The following is a 20921-nucleotide window of genomic DNA, read 5'->3' on the forward strand; positions in this document are numbered from 1 at the left end:
CTTGAAATTTACTTAAATGATGCTATCACATATGAAATTATTTCAACTATACAAAATGAATGAACCATGAAGAAAATGATTAATTCACCCTGAATGCTATAAACAACTGATATCTGGGAGAGGAGAGATTTTAATGAGGAGTATCTAAAGCATTCAAATTATTGGACAGATAGGAAAGATGTATGTTTCCTTCTAAAATAGAACATGGTTTAGAGACTGAAATAATGATCTCAACTGAAAGGATCCTATTTAACCATTAGGTTTTTAGAAAGCAAGGCAAGCAATGAATTTGTGGGTTTTAAGTGTTTCTGTGTCCCACAGTCCAAATACTATCACTATCATATATTTGTTTTTTGTTTTTGTTTTTGTTTTTTATTATTATATGAAATTTATTGTCAAATTCGTTTCCATACAACACCCAGTGCTCATCCCAAAAGATGCCCTCTTCAATTTGTTTTAATTAATTAATAAATTATCTCATTTTTATGAACTGGTAATTACTTAGTATGTCATATGCCAGAGTTGTCCAAGATAAATGGCTTAACAGAATAACAAGTGCTATTTAAAAAAAAAAAACAAAAAACAAAACTTTTGTGGCAAAACAAATGTGAGAAATACTGGATAACACAGACAAATTGATTTCTTTACTGCAGGATCTCTGAGACTCTTTAATATGCTAATATGTATTGGGAATCTCCACCATAGAGATAACATCTCCCATATCTATTTTTCTTTGTGATTCTTTCTGAGTAACAGTATCTTGCAAAATTAGAATTATTCTATACATGCTTTAATTGGTTATTCCACCTCTCTGTTAATCCTCTACTAATACCTGTGGCAAGGATTAGAAATATTAATAAATGAGTGTCGTAAGACAGGCACCTTTTCTAACACAAGGAAAGGTCCACTCTCCCCTGTCTTTGTTTCATGAGCTTTTGGTTGAATGAAGAGTACTCAAAACACTGACCACTGACGAGATAAGAGAAATCATATTTTTATTAATAATGAAAGTGTGTTCAGATACTTTGCCTTGAGCAAGCAAGGGAAGCATGAAATTTGTGGTGTCACTGAGAACCAACTACTCAGGTCTGCAACCTGCTGGCCACAAGCCTACATCCATTTTACCTGCAAGAGCTCATTAAAGGTGAATTGTGAGTTGATTTTGCAAATTGTCCCCCCAAAGCACTCGTCCACACTTTGGTGCCTGTTTGTCCTTCCAGGTTATCAGCTCCCAGGCTAATCTGATATACCTTTAGATAAGACATCTGTGATAGCAATGATTCTCTTTATATAAATAATTTGTAGCTTGAGTTGGATAAGTCCCCTAGCAGTATATATATGCTCATGTATCTTTCTTATAAATCAGAGTGTGGTTGTTCTCATAATGCCTGCTGTACATCCTTAGAGAGGTTAGGATCAATTCATGTGCAAGTTTCTTTTTAAAACATCAGCTACATTTTTATCCATCAGAAACAAGTTTCAAGCCATGTGAGCTCGTTAAACAATTTGTTAATACAAAAGGTAACTAAGCAAAACCACCAGCCATAGTCATGGTTTTAAGATTTTAACCTAAAATGAAAATCATATCATTTATTTGTATTTAACAACAAATGACCACTATAGACACTTGAAATCATTTATTCAAGGCATTTTTACATAATCTTGCAATCATAGTATAGGCATATAATAAAAGAATGTGAGAATGTAAAGAAGAATATAAAGCCAGTGTCTGGGCATTTAAAATAAAAGCTCTTTAAAAAAGTTACAGATGTTTTACAAATAGGATTCCTGAAAAATTTGGAAGAAACTAAAACTTCATCAAAAACATTACAATACCAAATCACATGTCATTTAGTTCATAGCAAGCAGTTATATATTAATTAAATGTTTCTATCTTGTGAGCTAAGACTTAATACATTTTACATTCAAGTTGAAATATTTCAGCACCATTCTGGTTTGAAGGATAAATGAAATGCTTTAAGTGTTCAAAAGTGGCCCAGGCCTTTGGGTAGTTGGGAATGAGATAGAGCTGTTGATTGAATATGCTGATTGTGAATATGAATTCTGAACATAAAAAATCCAGAAAAGGGGCATTTTTACTTATCATTTACTATACAGTTAATATCAAAACAAGGTATTTTTAAATTGTATTTTCACACAGTTTGCTAAAGATGAATTCTCAGTGCCATGATCATTTTAGTGGACTGCATTTCCTTCAGAATCTGAATATTACGAATGTTTGTAAGTGTGATTATCCTATGAGATTTCAGAGAGGAAAAAATTGTTCATTATTACAAACAAAACATAGTGAATAATTAGATGATAGAAATTGTGGATAAAATTAGTATGTAAAAATATAAAGATTTCCTGGAAACAGGCAATGGATTCTTGTGGATACTTGTGGATTCGTATGTTATAGTACTGTTGGGAGACTGAATCCTAGCCTCAAAGGTCAAGACATCTTTAATGCAGACTGCAGTCTAAATAATTATGAGGCTACTAACATGGCATATGGAAGGAGTCAATAAATTATTTTCTTATTTAGTCCTTTTTTTCAGAGTCTTTATTAGTTTAAAAGCCAATCTCTTTCCAGCACTCCACATTCTTGGGATTATTTCTATCTCCTTTTTAAAAAATATTTTATTTGGAGTTTGGTAAGGCTGGATTATGTTTTTTGTTTAAATTTTATTAATGAATAACTTTGACCAGCTAATCACTATATGTGAATTTTTGTGGTTATTCAGAGACGAGATCCCTTGAGGTTCAAAAATGTTGAGTGTTAAATCAATACTTATGAGTTATTCGGTAGTGTTTAAGGGTAATGGGAGGAAGGAATATTTACATAAGGAATAAGCAAGAAAGTTTAGCCTCCTAATTGAAACTTTTTTTTCTCAAAATCAACCAAATAGTAGGCTTTATATTTAAGAGGCAGACATTTCAAGGATTGAAAACATAGTTTTAATTATTAGTAACACATACATGCATATAGCTATTTATTTTAACTTATTTTTTTAAAATAAAATATGGTCATGAAAAACAATAGTGCTAAAAAAAGAAAAATTTCAGACATGTATTTATAGTTGTTAAAAATGAAATAAAGTGGACCTAAAGGGAGATAATGACATTTTTAATACTTCTTGAGGTTAGGGGACAGTTGTTGTTTTTTAATATCCCAAGGCCTAGTATGTAAGCACCTGGCATGTAATTAGGCTCTTGAATGATGATGGATGGACAGACAGATGGAAAGCTCCATGAATGATAGTAAATGTCTTCTCATATGTGTTCAAAGGCCATGCTATAATTTTTACAAGGATAAGAATCTCAATGGCCTTGATCTGTAGATGCCAGTCTGGCTCAGTATTAATACTGACAGTAGTTTTGTTGTGTTTTTTTTTAAGCAAGTATATTAAAATATCTCTATTAGAAAAGATAATAATTTGAAAGGATCACTCTACAGTCTTAAAACTAAAAAACGCAACATAAGGCAAAGAGGTACATCAAAGAAGCTATTCCGTAGCTCAGATACTAGCTCAGTAAAAGTTCTGGGTCTCTGTCAAGCCGCATTCTCTGTTGGTAAGCTTGTGCCCTGGTAGAGGAGGATCACATCGGCGCCTGGACGATGGTCCATCTCTAGCCCCTCTTGCCACGATAGGCACTAGTGAGTAGGGAACGATTCTTAGCAGTTGGTGTTGACTTTACGAGTCTATGACGTATGATATACGTGACATAACAGTGAGGGATGCCGCCTCACTTTTAAATTCTACCAAACATGTCCTGGCACTGGAAATCCCTTGCTTGAGATTTGAATACTGGTTCACGTAGGAAGACTTCTGCCTGAGCACCACTAACTTAAAAGTGTCATTTGATTTCTCTCTGCACCTTTTGGATCTAGGGGGGAAAAAAAGGAATCTTCCAAATTTTGTTGTGGCACATGGTTTCACAGTTTGAAAATAAAATCACAGCTATCTCATGGTGCAGCACAGCCATTCGTTGTATAGAAAGTATTCTCTTTCCCTTATTCACCAACCCCTCAAGTATGTAGTGTTACATGCTTTGCTAATTTGGTTTACACTTCAGACACACAGGAAAAAAAAATGTATGATTGATTCCTGGATGACCTGATAATGTTCCTATATCCAGATATGATGTTTTCTATTCTGGATAATTAAAAAAAAAATTTTTTTAGCATTCTTCGTTTTAAAGCATTCTTCATTTTCTACATTAAAAAATGTAGAAAAGTTGAAAATCCTAAGATGTTTTTCATCAATTTTTTTTTAAAGTATTTGAGAGACAGTTGTGGTTTGGGGGACTTGTTTGTATGATTTTTATGTCAACAAGGAAAATATTTTTAGCTAATAGGTCCATATACTTAAATGCATACATAGTATCTCTGAATGTATCACATCTATCATCAGAATGACTTCCCATTCACACAGTCGTCCTCCGTATACCAGTCCCCAGAATGGTGATTCTAAGAATGCCACTTAAAAGGTCTCTGCCCATAGGAAAATTAAAGAATTGAGGCAGCAACAGTGAATGTCAGACAGGTCTTGGGCAGCTCAGTTACTTAATTTGTTCCAAAACAAAGCTGACTTAAGTCAGAATGAAATGGTACACTTAAACAGAAAGACAGGAGTTTACTAATTTTAAAATGTAAACATAAATTTTATATAGGGATGTAACTATCTGAATACATATGTTGCCATTTCTCTGCTATATAATAATATTTCTTGACACCAATGGTAATATGTTTGGTCCTTCCTCAGCACCAGATGTGTCCATATCTATTCGCACAGTAGGAACCTCCTTTCTAAATGGATCTATGCTAAGACATATACAAGCCAGTTATTGCTATGGTTTACTGAAGTTTCAGCACTTAAGAAAATTCTCAGTTCATAGTAATTTTGGCTCATTCACTGAAATGTTATTTTCCCTTTTACACTGTAATTTCTGAAGGAGCCTAAGAAATTTGGATTTCCTTGAAAGGGCCACATGTACATCTACAGAATGGAAACACTGTGTTCATTCGCAAGGTAATACAAATAATAATATTAAAAATGTCCCAAATAATGCCAATTTAAATGTCCAAAATCCAGTTACGTGCTTGGGTGTAAAAGAGTCCAAAAAAAAATTCTTTTGTTGTTTTCTGTTCTGTCTTTGAAAATATATAAGTCCTACTGAAGTTAATCTATTTTTTCCCACTTGAGAACACCAGGCACTGATTTATCCATTGGGAGTTTTGGCTTGCTTTCTAATACCTAGATTAAGAAAACAAAATAAGACAAGTTATTAACTTGATAATATTATGAATGAGTACAGTAGACACGTTTAAAGTTGACCCTTTAAAAAAAACATCTGTAGCAATTTCTCTCCACCTAAGCAACAGTCACCTTATGAAGTTACCCATGAATACACTCTTTTAATACTGATTTGAAGGAGGTGGCTTTGTTAGTAGCTTTGTTAATAGAAAGTGTATGTCTGGTATCTACAGACTTGATGTGTAGAGGTAAAAGAAACAGCCTCTAAAAGAACGGAGAGTAAAGCAGGCCTTATGGGACCAGAAGCCCTGCCCAGATGAGTTCACTCCAGGGAGCAAGTACAGTATGTCCACCTAGACGCAGGGTCTTGGCCTCTGCACTGTCCCACGTTACTCCTCTCTCAGCACAGTTTTGGATGTAGAATGATGCATTCATAGGCAGATACAGGGTCAAAGCCAATCAATGAAATACAGTATTTATATTATGATCACAGATCCCCACATAAAGAAAATAAGCAGTCTTAAGTCACAGACCGTCAATTTCCAGGTACTAAGTTTTGTGAGTGGAGAACTTAATCACAGTATCATAAAACTGAACTGGGCCACAGTCACTGGGTCCATACATTTTGTTTACAGTGAGGACAATGAGGGAGAGAGGCTATATCAAAGGCATACCCTATCTTACTGGGTAGTTTTTACACACCAATGGAATACTCTCCAGTGTTTCATTAGCATGAAAAACAATCAGTGAACCGAGAGATGATATGTCTTTAAAGAGTTAAAAACGGTAGGGATTCCTGGGTGGTGGCTCAGTCAGTTAAGTGTCTGACTCTTGATTTTCATTCAGGTCATGATCTCATGGTTCATGAGATTGAGCCCACATCAGACTCTCTGCTTGGGATTCTCTCTGCCCCTCCCTGCTTGTGAATGTGCATGCATGCATGAACTCTCCCTCCCAGTCTCACTCACTCTCTCTGTCTCTCAAAATAAATAAACATTTTTTAAAAATTATTTTTTTTTAAAGTTAAAAAAGTACTATAACATTACCAAGGGAATCAGGTGCAGTGCCACTTACAAGCCACCAGACTGACCCCATGGCTTTAGGCAAGTTACACTCCTTGATCAAAGAACTTCAAAGACTCCTCATGGCCTTCAGAATGAAGTTCAAACTTTCTGGCTTCCTCTTCAGTGATCCCTTTGATCTGGTCCCAATTTAGCATCCTTTTAGCCCAGTTCTTAACCCCATGAAACACATGCCTTAGCCACACAAGAAGACTTGGTTTTCCAAATCTGTCCTACAGTTTCTTCCTGCCATGGGGGACCAGTGATATTAACTCCTCTTGACATGCCCTTCCCCAACTGCCCCCTGCAGCTCAGTCCTCTTCAACCTTCAAGGCCTAGTTCAAATTCTTTCCTAAAGCCAGTCCTGAATCTCAGCTAGAGAAGATGGCTCCTTCCTCTGAATGCTTATCCCTAGCAAGGGAGACCAGAAGCAAAAGTCCTAACAAAGGAGGCAGGCATCATTCATCTGAAGGCAAGGCTTCCTCTCTCGAGTCACGGTCTCTGCACATCTCCCATTATTATCCACCCCTCGAGAAGTACCATCTTGTTATCTGATTACATATCACTGTAGATCATTTCACCTTCTCCTATTTCCATCTATCTGATCAATACTACTTATTAAAATTTTACCTCAACCAGTCTTGCAATTTAGTTACAGTCAATGACAACTGGTTTAAAAAAAGAAAGAAAGAAAGAAAAATAAAACAACTCTGTGCTGGAGCAATATAAAGGTTTTTTTTATTTGTTTCAAACACCTGGCGATAACCAATTCAATAGATTCTACTGATGAAAATCAAGACACACTCTGTGCTACAACAGTCATATCTCCAGACCCATTCTTAGCACAAGGTCAGCCTTTGTACCTGCAAAGTCACCTGGCTTGTAGCAGAGATCCTTCAGTTTCCCTGCATTTTATTTTACCCCTTGTGGAATTTTCAGAGTGTAGCTCTCCTATAGTTCTCTGTGTCTTTCTCTGAGCCTCTCAATTCCACATCCTAAATTCCCTGAAAGAGAGGGTCATTTCTCTACTGTCCAAGCATTGAATGAGAGGCTACTTGGTGGCAGGTTTGTACCCGGGTACATACAGTGATGGACAAGAGACTGCGTCCCAGCCATGACGGCACAGATAGGAGACAGACATTACACAGCAGATTCACATGTAAAGTAATTGAGAATTCCTGTCATACAGTTCCAAGGGCACACAGTAAAGGGTTAGAAACCGTATTTATCTTTGCATTAGTCTTTAATAGCTAGTTTAGGACCTCAGTGAATCCACAGTGCAAAAGCAAGAATGCCAACAAATAGAAAATGAGTGAATAAGGAATCATAAAAATTGAGAGAAATTAATTAATCTATGCATTTTACACTATTTTAGTTTAGCTTAAATTACACTGATGTGGGGGCACCTGGGTGGCTCAGTCAGTTAAGCATCTGACTTTGGCTCAGGTCATGATCACACGGTTCATGAGTGAGTTCAAGCACTGCATTGGGCTCTGTGCTGACATCTCAGACCTGGAGCCTGCTTCAGATTCTGTGTCTCCCTCTCTCTCTGCCCCTATCCCGGTGCTCTGTCTCTCTCTCAAAAATAAGCATATTTTTTTTTCTTTTAATTACACTGATGTGCTAAGGATTTTCAGTTATCCTTTGATGAACTCCATACAATATGGGCCATATGCCCAGCCAGGTTTTCTGCACCGTGGGCATGTTCCCAAGAATACATTTGATTATCTTTTCTCGGTGCCGTCCTTGTGCCGTCCTAGGCTGCATGTATCTGTAAAGCCGTGGTGCCGTTTGTAAAGCACAGGCTCGGCTCCCTTACAGAATAAGGAAAGGGCTCCCTCTCAGGTGAATACAGCCTGAGCCACAGCACACGGCCCAGAGCATGGAACGTGGGCTGCTCTGAACCCCACACCTCCTCTGGCCAGGAGCCCAGGTGTGGGGGAAAGCCTGCACAACTGGGTTTGGGTAGGTCTGGGAAATCCCACAAACCACAGATTTACGTGGGGCCAACCAACCACTGTCCTGGGCTGTGTATCAAGGAGAAAGGGGTATTAAGTGTGAGTTTCCAGTGCAGCTCTGTGACATGTTTCCACAGTGGCCCAGTGGCACTGGTGCCTCTCCCAGCTGGACACTTTCAGTATCATTCCAACAGTGTTTGTATTACTGGGAATGTAGCACTCCCAGGTCGCACAGGTGATGGTTCGGGTCCTTAAGCCAGTACCGCCAGAGCAGGCAGGGCTTAAGGGATCGCGTAGGGCAGAGACCAGCAGGCCAAACTCCCTAACCTTCCTTCAGTTACTTTCATCACAGCACCACCCCTGTTAATATTTATGTGCTGGGAGTCCCTCTGAGCTTGCATTCAAAGAAGAGTTTCGGGGCTAGGAAAAGTATGCAGGAACTTCCACACATGCCTCCCTTCCTAGGATATTTCTCTAGTACTTGTGGTTTTAGAACTCAAATTTGTAAAATCTTGGTTTTGTACAGAACAGGCGGTCTGACCTCTTCGGTCGAGTACTTTAAGGCAGTGATTTCCAAAATGTACTTTAAAGAACTCTAGGAATTTCTTCAGGGCTGCTTCATGGACTCTGGTGAAGATTGAGGAAATCCAACTGTTTGGGATCCCCCAAGGTCACCCACACTGCATACGGCCTGTTTTACATATTCATCCGCCCCAGGGGCTTTGCGGGTAAACAGTCTGTTCTGTGTGTATATCCTGTCCTGCAAACTCAGCTTTAGGATGATAAAAACCAGAGGACATCTGCCCTCCCCCTTCTCCACCATCATTAAAGGAAGATCAACCCTAATCACGGGATAGCACAGACTGCTTTCCAGGCAAGCTGCGGTAGTAGTAGAAAGAGACACATGTATAATGCCTGTCACTGAGCTAAAACGCTTTGAGAACAGAATCAACTAAGCTAGGCAGTTAGGACTCACGGTGAAATTGTGCAGCCCGAGGCATACGCATGGTGTCCCGTGTAGCGGATTTCACAGCGCACGACATTGTTAGAATAGTCTGATTCCGGCACCAGGTAGCTGGGGTTCACGCTGACCTAGGCAATGTAAATATCATCCGTGTTTCAGATTTCATCAGCAGTGTTTGCTGGTTAATAGCTTCCTATTTCCACAAGGCTACAACAAGGAAATGCATCAACTTCATCAAGCAGGGCGGGGGGTTAAAAAGTGAGGCAAGTGGTAAAACTCTGGAGAAGTTACAGAAGGCGGCCATATATTTTTCACTGAAGTTCTTAAAGTAACTTTTTCATATACGTATGTTGGTTTAGAAATATTTCCGTATGCCTAGGTGGCTCAGTTGGTTAAGGGTCAGACTTTGGGGCTCAGGGTTCCAGCCCCATGTTGGGTTCTGTGCTGACAGCTCAGAGGCTGGAGGCTGCTTTGGATTCTGTCTCCCACTCCCCTGCTCACTCGCTTTCGCTCCCTCTCTCTCTCGCTCTCTTGCTCTCTCTCAAAAATAAACATTTAAAAAAAGAAATATTTTGGGGTGCCTGGGTGGCTCAGTTGATTAATCGTCCAATTCTTGATTTCCACTTAGGTCATGGTCTCACAGTTTGTGAGTTTGAGTCCCACATCAGGCTCTGTGCTGATAGTGTGGAGCCTGCTTGGGACCCTCTCACTCTCTCTCTCTCTCTCTCTCTCTCTCTCTCTCTCTCTCCCCCCCTCCCCCTCCCCCTCCCTCCCTCCCCCTCTCTCCCTCTGTCTCCCTCTGTCTCTCTCTGCCCCTACCAGACTGTCTGTCTCTCTCTCTCTCTCAAATAAACTTCAAAAAAAAAAAAAAAACACTTTTTAAAGAAATATTCCTATGAGATATATAATTGCTTGCAGCGTTGTGATTATTTAACATTGGATTCAGAAGGGGAGGTCCATTGAGTTGCAATCAAAATAAATTGCAGGTTTCTATTTTCAAAGGTCTCTCTACCTTTAGAATGTAGTTTCCAGGCTTTACATCTGTAATATCAATCCATTGGCAGTCTATGTCTGCGTTATAGGTATCATAGCAGCCAGGACTCAACCCCTAGAAGAAAGAAAATTTAAAGATTATTTAAAAAGATGGTATAAGGTTAGAACATGTTAAAGAATGTGTTTAGTAGTTGCAAATTAAATTTTAAGTGAGTACTTACAAGAGTTTGACATAAAGCTATACTTCTATCACATTTCCTTTGAGAAGTATATATTACCCAGCCTTATAGAACCTCCAGCTAAAAAAACACAGGACTAATATAAGTAGTAGTACATGTAGCTTCTTGCACGTGTCGTCAGTTACCAGTGATAAATACACTCTAAGTGACAGGACAGGCCTCCACCAAAATTCTAGAATATCACCAGTTCAGCGATGAAGGCCATGTAATAATCCCCTTAACTCACACATCCTCAGCTCAACTAGCCTTTCCAGTCTCTCTTGGAATTACCCTCCTTCACTCTGAGTGCCCAGATTTTATAGTGTTTGTGCTCTCATGCTCTACATTATAATTGTACTGTATAACAATATATCTCACTAGAGATTAGAAGCTCCTTTAGGGTGGTGTCTATGTTGCATTTTTGAGTAGCTAACATTTATGAAGTATGTATCATGTGCCAGGACCAATCTAAAACATGTTACATCTATAAATTCAATGTTCACAACTACAGGAGGACAGGAGCTGTTATTATCCCCATTTTACAGATGAGGAACATGAGGCACTGTACGGTCAGTTAAGTCACTCAAGGATATATAGCTGGTAAGTGGCTGAGATGGTTTTGAGTTTAGGCATTCAGGAGTCCAGGATCCCTATTCTTAACCAGCATATTATTCATTCTCTCTCTCCCTCTGTCTCTCTCTCTCCCTCCCTCTCTCTCACATTGTCACTGAAATATTTTATTAAATTAAAGGGATGAATGTATGCCTCAATGAATGAATACCACATCACTCGAGTTGCTAAGATATTCACTTCAGTGAGGAAATGAGTGCCTTCTACAGGCCTGGAGGAGGAGAATTCCAATAAGATACAGTCCTTGCTCTCCAGAATGTTACAGTCTAGGGAAATCTGTTCAAATTGGAGTCCATAGGTATATTCTTGATGCAATTAGCCCCTTCTTGAGAAGATTTAACTGTTGTATTTTCATCCGAATACTGAAGTAAATTTTAAAGCATATGTTGGAATCATTTTAACTCACTGTTGCCACTGAATTTCAGCACCCAAAATTTCTTCGGTGCTTAAGATCACCTTGTTACCAAAAGAGCTTTAAGAGCTCTGAAACTGGTACATCAGCTGGCGGAATTTAAGTGATTAACTTTGATTATTTGAACTAGCACACCAGGAACAGGAATTTTTAAGGCCTTTAAAAAAACAAACAAAAAGGCATTTCACATATTCAAAGTCAAACTGTAAGCACAAATGAAATGTAGAACCTTAGCCAACATTGTCTAAATTCGCCGTTTGGTTTTAGCAAAAGAGAACCATTGGTTACATTAAATTAATGAAGTTAATTTAACTGTTTCTAGTTTCATGTGTGTTGAACATGTAAATTTATTATCTAAGAACTTACGAGTTAGATGAAAGTATAGATATAAGGAAATTATATCTATTTTTATGTTTGGGTACATTTAAACTACATTAAAATACAACTAGTCTAAGTTATCATTGGGGCTTTGTCAGAATTTTTTTTTCCCCTTTAAATAAAGTCTGTGTTGAAGAAACATCAGTCTAGTGAAAAACACGAATACAAAAATCACTTGTAATACAAGACCTGGTGAACAGTGTTTAAACAGGACATTCAACATGGAAAGTAACTGATAAGAAAGCTACCATAAATAATGAAATGGGGTCACCCCAAGGAGTTGGAAGACTAGAAGTCTTATAAATACCTACAGACGTAAATTCAGATATTTCAACAGAGAGCTTTCCAGAGCGCCTCTTTTCCTACATGGAGGGAATAAACTCCAGGTGCCGTGCACAGGCAGGCGGCTACTGTGGGGCCGGAGATTGCCGAATGAAAAGGGAACCTCTCTGCCCACATATGTGTAATGTGTGGGTAGGTTATATCTTTTATTTGAACAATAAGTGCTGCCTCCAGGGCAAGTAGAATTGAACCTTTTGCCCCCTCCAATTGCTATGGTGTTTTAAGCTCAGAGAAAGAAGCAGTGGTGACATTTAGGTCACCAAAAAGCTTCCTGCCACAGCCCTAGAATTTACTCCCCAAGATACCAGCTGCTCATCCCTTTGTGCCCTGCCTGATGTACATTCACTACTCCTTGCCAAGATTCCGGCTAGAGTAAAATTATAATGTCCTTTTACAAATGAGGGCTTCTTATGGAAATACTGGCCTGGCTTTTAACTGACACACATTTTCCCGTTATAAGGCATACACACTGCTGAGGTCAGCACTATTTTTAAAAATCCATCCAAGGGACATCTGACATCAATTATACTGTAGGTTTAAATATATATGCGTGGAGAAAGAAACTGTGTCCTTCTAGTCTTATTTTCATGCTTAAAAGAGACTGATTTTGAGGAGCTTTTCAAGAAACAGGTTTCTCTTTGTTGGCGAGCCCCAATCACCATTCTGTCGCTAACTTAATAGGTGGAGGGAGGAATGGTTTTGAAGGGGAGAACACAGAGGTGTCTTTTCCACAGTTACTTACCAAGCCAGTTACAGAATACAGAATGAGTGCCGATACTGGAAACCATTTGGCTTTTTTCAGAGGCTAAACCACTACTTTTCATCGTGGAGCATAGCGATTATGCACATTGACCTTCTGTGATGAGGAAATGCTTTAAGAATAATTCAGATCACCAAGCCACCAGTTTCCTTTTCCCAATTATTTTCCATCCTGACCGGATGACCCCCTGTGGGTTCCCGATTTCAGGCAGCCAACCTACCTGTGTGTGGGCAGTACATGCAAATCGCCTGTGGTAGCCATAGTCACAGGAGGTGTCCTCAAGACAGAAACTCGCTTTGTGGCCTTCAGCCACCCTCCTCTGGGTACTGGCATCGAGTAGGTCATAGTGGCTGAATTCATCCATGCTGTGGTAATGTCTGATGTCCCACACAACACAGAGACAGAACATACAGAGAAAGCCATGAGGATTTTAGACGAATTCCCCACTGCCTCCCACACTTGTTTTCGCATTAAAATTGAGATCAAGTTTGGGGTGCCTGGGTGGCTTAGTGGGTTGAGCATCCGACTCTGATCTCACATTTTGAGCCCCATGTCAGGATCTGCACTGACATTGCAGAGCCTGCTTGGGATTCTCTCTCTCTCTCTCTCTCTCTCTCTCTCTCTCTCAGTAAATAAACTTAAAAAAAGAAACTTATAGAAATTGAAATAAAGTTTACCTCTTTTTTTTAATGTTTATTTTCGAGAGAGAGAGACAGAGTGCGAGCAGGTGGGGGGGGGGGGGCAGAGAGAGACAGAGACAGAATCTGGAGCAGGCTCCAGGATCTGAGCTGTCAGCACAGAGCTTGATGTGGGGCTCGAACCCACGAACCATGAGATCATGACCTGAGCTGAAGTCCAACACTTAACTGACTGAGCCACCCAGGCACCCCAAGATCAAGTTTATCTTAAAGCCAGATTCATGCTAGCTTTCCCTCCCCACCCCAGGGACAGCGATCTCACTTTGCTTTTAGGAAAAACAGACTTATTTTGAGCATTTTGCTTTCCTATTATACCCTGTTTCATCTTTGAATATTTAATAGAAATAGACATTAAACTATCTGTGTTTAAGTAGACCTTGCCATATGCTCTCTAGTATATTTCTTTTGGCTGCCAGTACTCATGTTTCATTCCAAATAAAAGAAGAGCACTCTTGGGAGGTTTCTGTGAGTTTTTAAAAAAGTGAGTTCTCACGTATTTAAAACCTTTACTCAAATACAAAGGAGAAATAATGGTGTGTTTTCCCCACCACTGTTATTTAACTAGTGTAAACTTTTATTTACAAATAAAATAATTCTACTTGATCAGAAAATTGGGTGTTCATATCTGTTTTTCTCATCTTGTTAAAGGAAAGGTGCTGAGCTGTTTATCTTCTCACAGAAGGAAAGAACGAGAAAAAAAAAAAAAACGTTCAAATTGCAGAAGGTTTAAGGGGCATCCTTCAGGATTTCCTGTCATTAAATACCTGGGCAAGTTACCAAGGGGAATTATAGAATTGCCTAATGTAAGGATCTTTAAATTCAGGACAGAACTGGCATTTACCCTGGGTTTGATACAGGCCTTGTAAAACAGAGGTCTGTCCTTGTCACCTCATGGAGTATAATCATCTCTTTCTTTGCAATTGGCATATAAATCCTTCTACTAACAACTTGCAGTCTTTCTGAAATGTTATCTCACTGTAGATGATCTTGGCTGTTGTTAACAAGTTTTTTGTTGTTGTTGTTATTGTTGTTTTTAGAAATCTTACCTGTAGTATGTTGGAATAAAATTCTCATGAAGCCCACTGTTGTATCCTATAGCAGTTTTAATCAGCTGGACTTAGAGTTTCCATTTTAAAAGATAAAAGGATCTTGTAGCTAATGTATTTTCTTAAATACAGATTCCCTTGATGATGTCACATTACACAAAGAAAATTCTAAATGTAAAATACCCAACAGCAGTGTTCTCCCTCTTCTATAAAAACTAAACCTTGGCATTTTTCACCTCCAGGACCACCTGAAAAAGGAAAAAACAACTCACAAGTACCCAGGAGGCCCGCCCACTTACTGGTGACAGGAGGCCCATCCACTTACTGGTGACAGCTGTGCCACTCCCAGGAGTATCTTGGTCGGCTTGGTAAGAAATCTGACGTCCCTTGGTTTTTCACTCTTTGGGGGAATCGCAGCAGCACCCTGTGATCATAATCTCTGACATCTGCCCGGTATGCTGAGCTGTGGTTTTGAAAAAGGAAGCACTTTAATTTCCACAGGATATTAACTCAAGACAAAGTACAAGCAAAACCTTTCCAGTTTATAATGGTGACTGCCTCCCACCCCCACTAGACTATCAGTTGCACAAGCCCAGTGCATTTTGCTTATTTTGTTTACTGCTGAATCCCCGGGTCCCAGAATGGTGCCTGGCAAGTGGCCCGATCTCAGTTGTGAATGTTTGTGGAATGAGTAAATGCATGACAACTAGGGACATCTGCAGTTAAAAAGTGAAAAAAAAAGTAACAAAATCAGCATTAAATGTGTATGCGCAATCAGTAAATTCTGTATTTGTAATCAGTTCTTGTTGAACCACATGAATGAGTAGAAATGATTGCAAATTAAAAAAAAAAAAAAAAAAGAAAGAAAGAAAAAGAAAAAAGTATGCCCTTATTAAGAACTTTGAATTTTGGGGTACCTGGGTGGCTAAGTAGGTTAAGCATCCGACTTTTGGTTTCTGCTCAGCTCGTGATCTCATGGTTCTTAAGTTCAAGCCCCACATCGGGCTCTATGCTGACCCCACCGGGCCTGCTTGGGATTTTCTCTCTCCCTCTCTCTCTACCCCTCCCCTGCTTGTTCTCTTTCTCAAAATAAATAAATAAACTTAAAAAAAATTTTTTAAAGAACTTTGAATTTAACATTGTTTCTTCTTAAAGTGAGGAAATTAATTCTAAAAGCATACACCCAGATTAGATAAATAATTTTGTAACTTTGCTATCTGCAAAACAATGGCATGACTGTAATAATATCATAGGGAGAGCAGCGGAGTAAGTGATGCGAGACTCAGGAATGAAAATGGTAACTTTGGTTTTCTTCTCTTCCTTCCGCCTGACAATTACAGAGGGTCAAAGTGGGAGAAAGATCCAGCTGAACAGATCAACATTACTTTGCTGCTTCTAATATATGTTGTATGGATATATATTCAAATACTACTGAATATTTTCACTTTGCACTTGAACAGTTTTTTTATGAGACCTATCAAAACATCGTTTGCTCCCTCTGCTGGTTTCCCAGCGGCAAAGTCAGAGGATTCCATTCCCCAAATTGCTATGATTTTATTTTAGGACAGATTCAAAAACAAAGCTCTTGCTCGGGCTTATTCTGGCTGAAGTAATACCAAAACAACGAAGCTAAACTGTGGCCTTAAACAAAAGAAGAAAACCGAAGCTTTGCTCTGAGGGCTGCCACAGTGGCAAGTTAGCCCTCGGTTTTTTAAGGGGATATTAACAAGCTCTTCCATTACAATATTTTTTTCCACGTTATTGTACAGTTCTTTAGCTCCAAAGTATGAGGATCTTGGAAAAAGATCATGAGATCCCAACTCTCCACCGTAAGGGTTTGCTCCACCTCCCTGATTTGTGGCAGAGTTTGAAAGACAGAAGAACCCACAGACATCTTCAAAATGTTAAACACTCTCCATCCAGGTCAGCATGCCCAGCAGACCACATTCCACATTCCACTTGCCCCATTGCCCAACTCTTGTCTTCATGGAACAAGAGCTGTGGGAACCAGGCACTCGCGCAGCGCCTGAACCAAGGCGGGTGCATGTAGCCAGGCCGAGGAGATCCTTGTCGGTACCTGGCCAAGCAGTTTTCCTCCGCGGCGCACCTCAGGTTGTACATGGACATCTTCTGCACGTACGTGGAAGCCTGGATGTAGTATGGGTCTGGCACCAGGTCCGGGAGACCTAAACGTCACCAGGCGATTGGGGGGGGGGGGGCAGGGGGAGAGGTAGCATTGAGACAACCCAGCCCCCCACCCCCACCCCCCGGCTTTGGGTCCCTCCATGTCCCTTACCCTTCACCCTTCACCCTTCACCCAACCGGGCTGCGGGTAGCAGGAGAACGGGACGCCCTGGGCTGCAAAGCAAAGTGGAAAGAAAGCAGGAGGGGCCGGGAGTGCGGTTTGCACCAGATTCCAGGGCTGCCTCTGCAGGCGCAGGGGGAGGGATCGGATCTGCGGGACTCAGGCCTGCCGCGCCCAGGCAGCCACGTCGGGGAGCCAGAATTGGGGAAGGGGTGCCCGGCTGCTTCGGGCGACTTGGGGGTGCTTACCGTACTGGAAGTAGCCGGTACCGTATCCGGGCCGGTACCTGCTCCCAGGTCGGGGCCTTTCGTACGTGTCGTAGTAGTTGTAATAAGGGTTGTCGTCGGTGTACTTGTAGGGGTTGTAGGGGTCGTCGCCCACCATGCCGTCTACGCGGCTAGGCGGCCGCAGGTTACTGAGCGCCGGGCGCTCTCCTGGCTCCGTCCCATTGCCGTCGCGGGAGTCCCCAGCGTCGCGGGCCCCGGACGGCGAGTAGCCGGCTTGGAACCAGTGGCGAGCGGCGGGTCGGGGTCGGCCGGTGGCCCCCGACGAGCCCGGGGTCCGCTCCCGTGCTGCCGCCGTGCGGTTGCGAAGCAGCAGGATGGGCGTGCGCGGCTGCGGGACGGTGGCGTTGGCAGCGCCCGGGGCGGTGGCGCCCGGGTCCCTTCGGCGCTGCGGCTGGTACTGCGAGCCCAGGCTCAGCAGGCTGAACACCTGCCCGTTGTTCTCCCATTGGATCCGCTGGCGCCAGGCGGCCGGGGCCGCCGGCGGCTGGCGAGGGGGCTGTTGCTGGCCGGCGGCCGGCTGGGCGCAGCGCAGGAGCGCGCAGAGCTGCAGCGGCCCGAGCACGAGCGCGGTCCAGGCGAAGCGCATCGCTCCCTTTGCCCGATTGTCCCCACTCCGGGAGGACGTAGCTCGGAGACCAGAAAAACGGGGCCCAAACGTGAGAGAGAGGGACAACTCTCCAACCGGGGAGGCGGGCGCAGCGCGGGTAACTCAGTCCCCAGCAAGCGACGCCAAGGGTGGGCTGCAGACCCTCGTCCGGTACAGGCGGCTGCCGGGACGTGGCACCCGCCCGGCTCCTCTTTCCCAGTCCTTCTTTCTGGAAGGCAACGGGGAGCGGCGCGGCGGCCCCGGCGAGCGGGCAGCGTCTGCAGTGAAGGAAGGAGGAGAGATTTTAAACTTTCTGGCACGTTTGCAAAGTTACACAAGCAGTTCTGGCCCGGCAGCCCCTCCGCTATTTGTTCACGTAATGCGATTGGAAACGTGCGAGGCGGACAGCTCCTCGCCTCTGCCCCTCCCTCCCCGTCCTGTCCTCCTCCCCCCAGACACGTTGCACAGGCAGCGTTAAGGGGAAAGAACAAAACGGAACACACATCCTGAGACACACTCGGCTTAATCTGGGGCGAACATGCAGGAATTTCAAAAGACTCAGACAGGCGAAGGCAGCCAGGCCGTGGGGCGACGCCAAAATATGCACGAAGAAAAATGCTATTAGGTCACCAGCCCTGGAGAGGCGGGAAGTCGGGAGGTGGGGAGGGTGCTGGGGGCGAGAGAGTCGGGGAAGAGGGGGCGGGGAGAGACGATTGTGACTAACGTTTATCCATAAGGAGTTAACCAGACAAATTTCCCAATGCATACTCACTCGCTTTTATGGGAAGCTCCCTCGGCAAATAAACCCTGAGATATCAGATTTTGTTTTTCTGTGTGTAGGTAATATGAGAAATGGGTTACAAATTTGTTTCCTACAGTGAATATTTTAATAACTAAAAGTGAAATTTTGCAGGGAACCAAGCCATCTAACGCTGAAGGGATGAATAAACCTGTCTCCTTTTCAAAATGCCGGCCTGATTTGTACTGTGAGTGGGAGTGAAGAACCATCCTTCTTCTGGACAGTGTCTCCCAGGATATTTCAGCAAAGCGAGCTATAGCACTCAGAAGGCAGCTTCAAAGAAGCATTTTTTTTGACTTTTCTCCTTGTACGACTATTTAGGAGGATTGACTTTGGAATTTATAATTAAGTCCCTTTGTTAAATGCTGAAAAGTCCCATAAAACACCCTATGGTGTTTGTTTGATCTTCCAGTGTAAACAAAGGGGGTGCTGAAGAAACAGCCTTGGGGTTCAGATTCTGGTAAGGACAAGGGAGTAGGAGTGGCCAGGCAAGAATGGGTGGAAGATGGGTTGGAGGTAAGTAATGCCCACTGGAAAGAGATGTTTCATGGAGCAGTTATTCACATAGGAGGAGGAAGGGTTTAGGTAGTGTTGGAAGCATTCAATGAAAAAAAAAAAAAAAAAAGAATCTTTAACCAGCCTGATTGAAAGCTGTGACTCAAAACCAGGCTTTAATAACCTTTTTATTGGTCTCATCATTGAGATGTTGTCTACATATACTTCATTATTCGTCTGTCACTGTTGGTCTCTGTCTCTCTGTATTTAACCACCACATTTAAAAAAATTTTTTAATGTTTATTTTTGACAGAGAGAGACAGAGCATGAGTTGGGGGTGGGGGCGGGGAGCAGAGAGAGAGAGAGAGAGAGAGAGAGAGAGAATGAGAATCTGAAGCAGGCTCCAGGCTCTGAGCTGTCAGCACAGAGCCAGATGCAGGGCTCGAATTCACAAGCCACGAGATCATGACCTGAGCTGAAGTCAAACACTCAACCGGCTGAGCCACCCAGGTGCCCCTAATCACCACATTTTGATGATGTGGTGGACAGCTGCTGACTTGAATGCATACCATCCATCCTTCCTTCCTTGCTTCATTTATTTGTTTATTTTTTTGTTTATTTATTTATTTATTTTCTGGTAAGAGCAACTGTATTTTCCTTTGGTAAAACTCTCCTACTCAACTGCATAGTGGGACTTACTGAGAATTCATGAGAGTTTTGCCACTTCCAGCAATGGCAGTGAGATCCGAGCTTGGCTCATCAAACCATCTCCCTACAATTGGATTATGAGCAGGGGGACACAAGGGTCAAAAATGTTGGAATTCACCCTTCCCACTACTGGAGAAAGTTTCTATGACTTCTTGCTACACAGACTGCCCTTGAGCTGTTTCAGGCCAGTACCTTCCAAGAACTGATTCTTCAGCTTTTCCTTACATTTTTCCAGTGTGTGTGTGTGTGTGTGTGTGGCTGTTATGACATGGTCAGAGTCAATTGCTATTATCTGCCACTTAAGAACCATGACTGACACTGAAGGGGGTTGTGATTGGTTCTCTCAGATAATCAGATATCATGACTCTGCACCAAACATGATGGGTTTAGTTCTTTTTGAGTCAGGCTAGATTTGCTCTGCCCATGACTGCACAGCATCCTTGGTTACAAAAGAGTTTCAGATGAACGCTTCCCAGTGGATTGGCAAGTCTATTGCTTATATGAGAAAGGCAAAAATGCAAGTGGAAATCCCACTGATGGCAGGTGAACAGTGCCGCATCTCTTTCTGAAAGTCAGAGACATTTTGTAGACTTTCTGCAGTGCTTAAACTATTCAATTTCTCCAACCCCCCTAAGAGAAGATGGATTAAAAAGAAGAAACAGGTGTATATAATTTGGATGGACAGGCCGAATGATGGGGGAAGCAGGAGGGGAGAGAGTATAATTTGTAATTATCTCTCATCTGCCCATGAACAGCTTATTCCTCAGGAAAGAGTCTCGTAACTGCCAGTGGTTGACCACACATCGCTGAGGCAAGATCTTTTCTGTGAGATGTGACCGTCGGATTGGCAGACCAGAGCAGCCCTTAATGGGAGGGTAGACAGTTTATGCTGGATGTTGAGTAAAATACTCTTGTTTCCCATCCTGGTGCTCAAATAAGAAAAGCTGTTTATCTTCAGACAGCTGATTTACTTTCTCTGGCTGTTAGTTATCTGTAGGACTCGAGGGTTAACCCAAATTCTCT

At 41.9% G+C, this 20921-nt stretch overlaps 1 protein-coding gene across 2 annotated transcripts; it reads right to left on the bottom strand.

Annotated features, from left to right (window-relative positions):
• Positions 1–1622: 1622 nt before the first annotated feature.
• Positions 1623–18041, bottom strand: LOX (lysyl oxidase). Of its 2 annotated transcripts, XM_015072475.3 has the most exons (7): positions 17272–18041; positions 16796–16904; positions 15044–15181; positions 13195–13351; positions 10254–10349; positions 9254–9369; positions 1623–5258 (listed from the first exon to the last, which is right to left on the bottom strand). In XM_015072475.3, exons 1-7 carry the CDS (start codon positions 17894–17896, stop codon positions 5252–5254), a joined length of 1248 nt encoding a protein of 415 aa, XP_014927961.2. In that variant the 5' UTR covers positions 17897–18041; the 3' UTR covers positions 1623–5251. The 2 variants fall into 2 exon arrangements, with proteins under 2 accessions (XP_014927961.2, XP_014927967.2); XM_015072481.3 differs by lacking the exon at positions 1623–5258 and having other exon boundaries at positions 9250–9369.
• Between the last annotated feature and the right edge of the window lie 2880 nt (positions 18042–20921).

The sequence above is a fragment of the Acinonyx jubatus genome, chromosome A1 (assembly GCF_027475565.1).
Source record: "Acinonyx jubatus isolate Ajub_Pintada_27869175 chromosome A1, VMU_Ajub_asm_v1.0, whole genome shotgun sequence".
Classification (NCBI taxonomy): Eukaryota; Metazoa; Chordata; class Mammalia; order Carnivora; family Felidae; genus Acinonyx; species Acinonyx jubatus.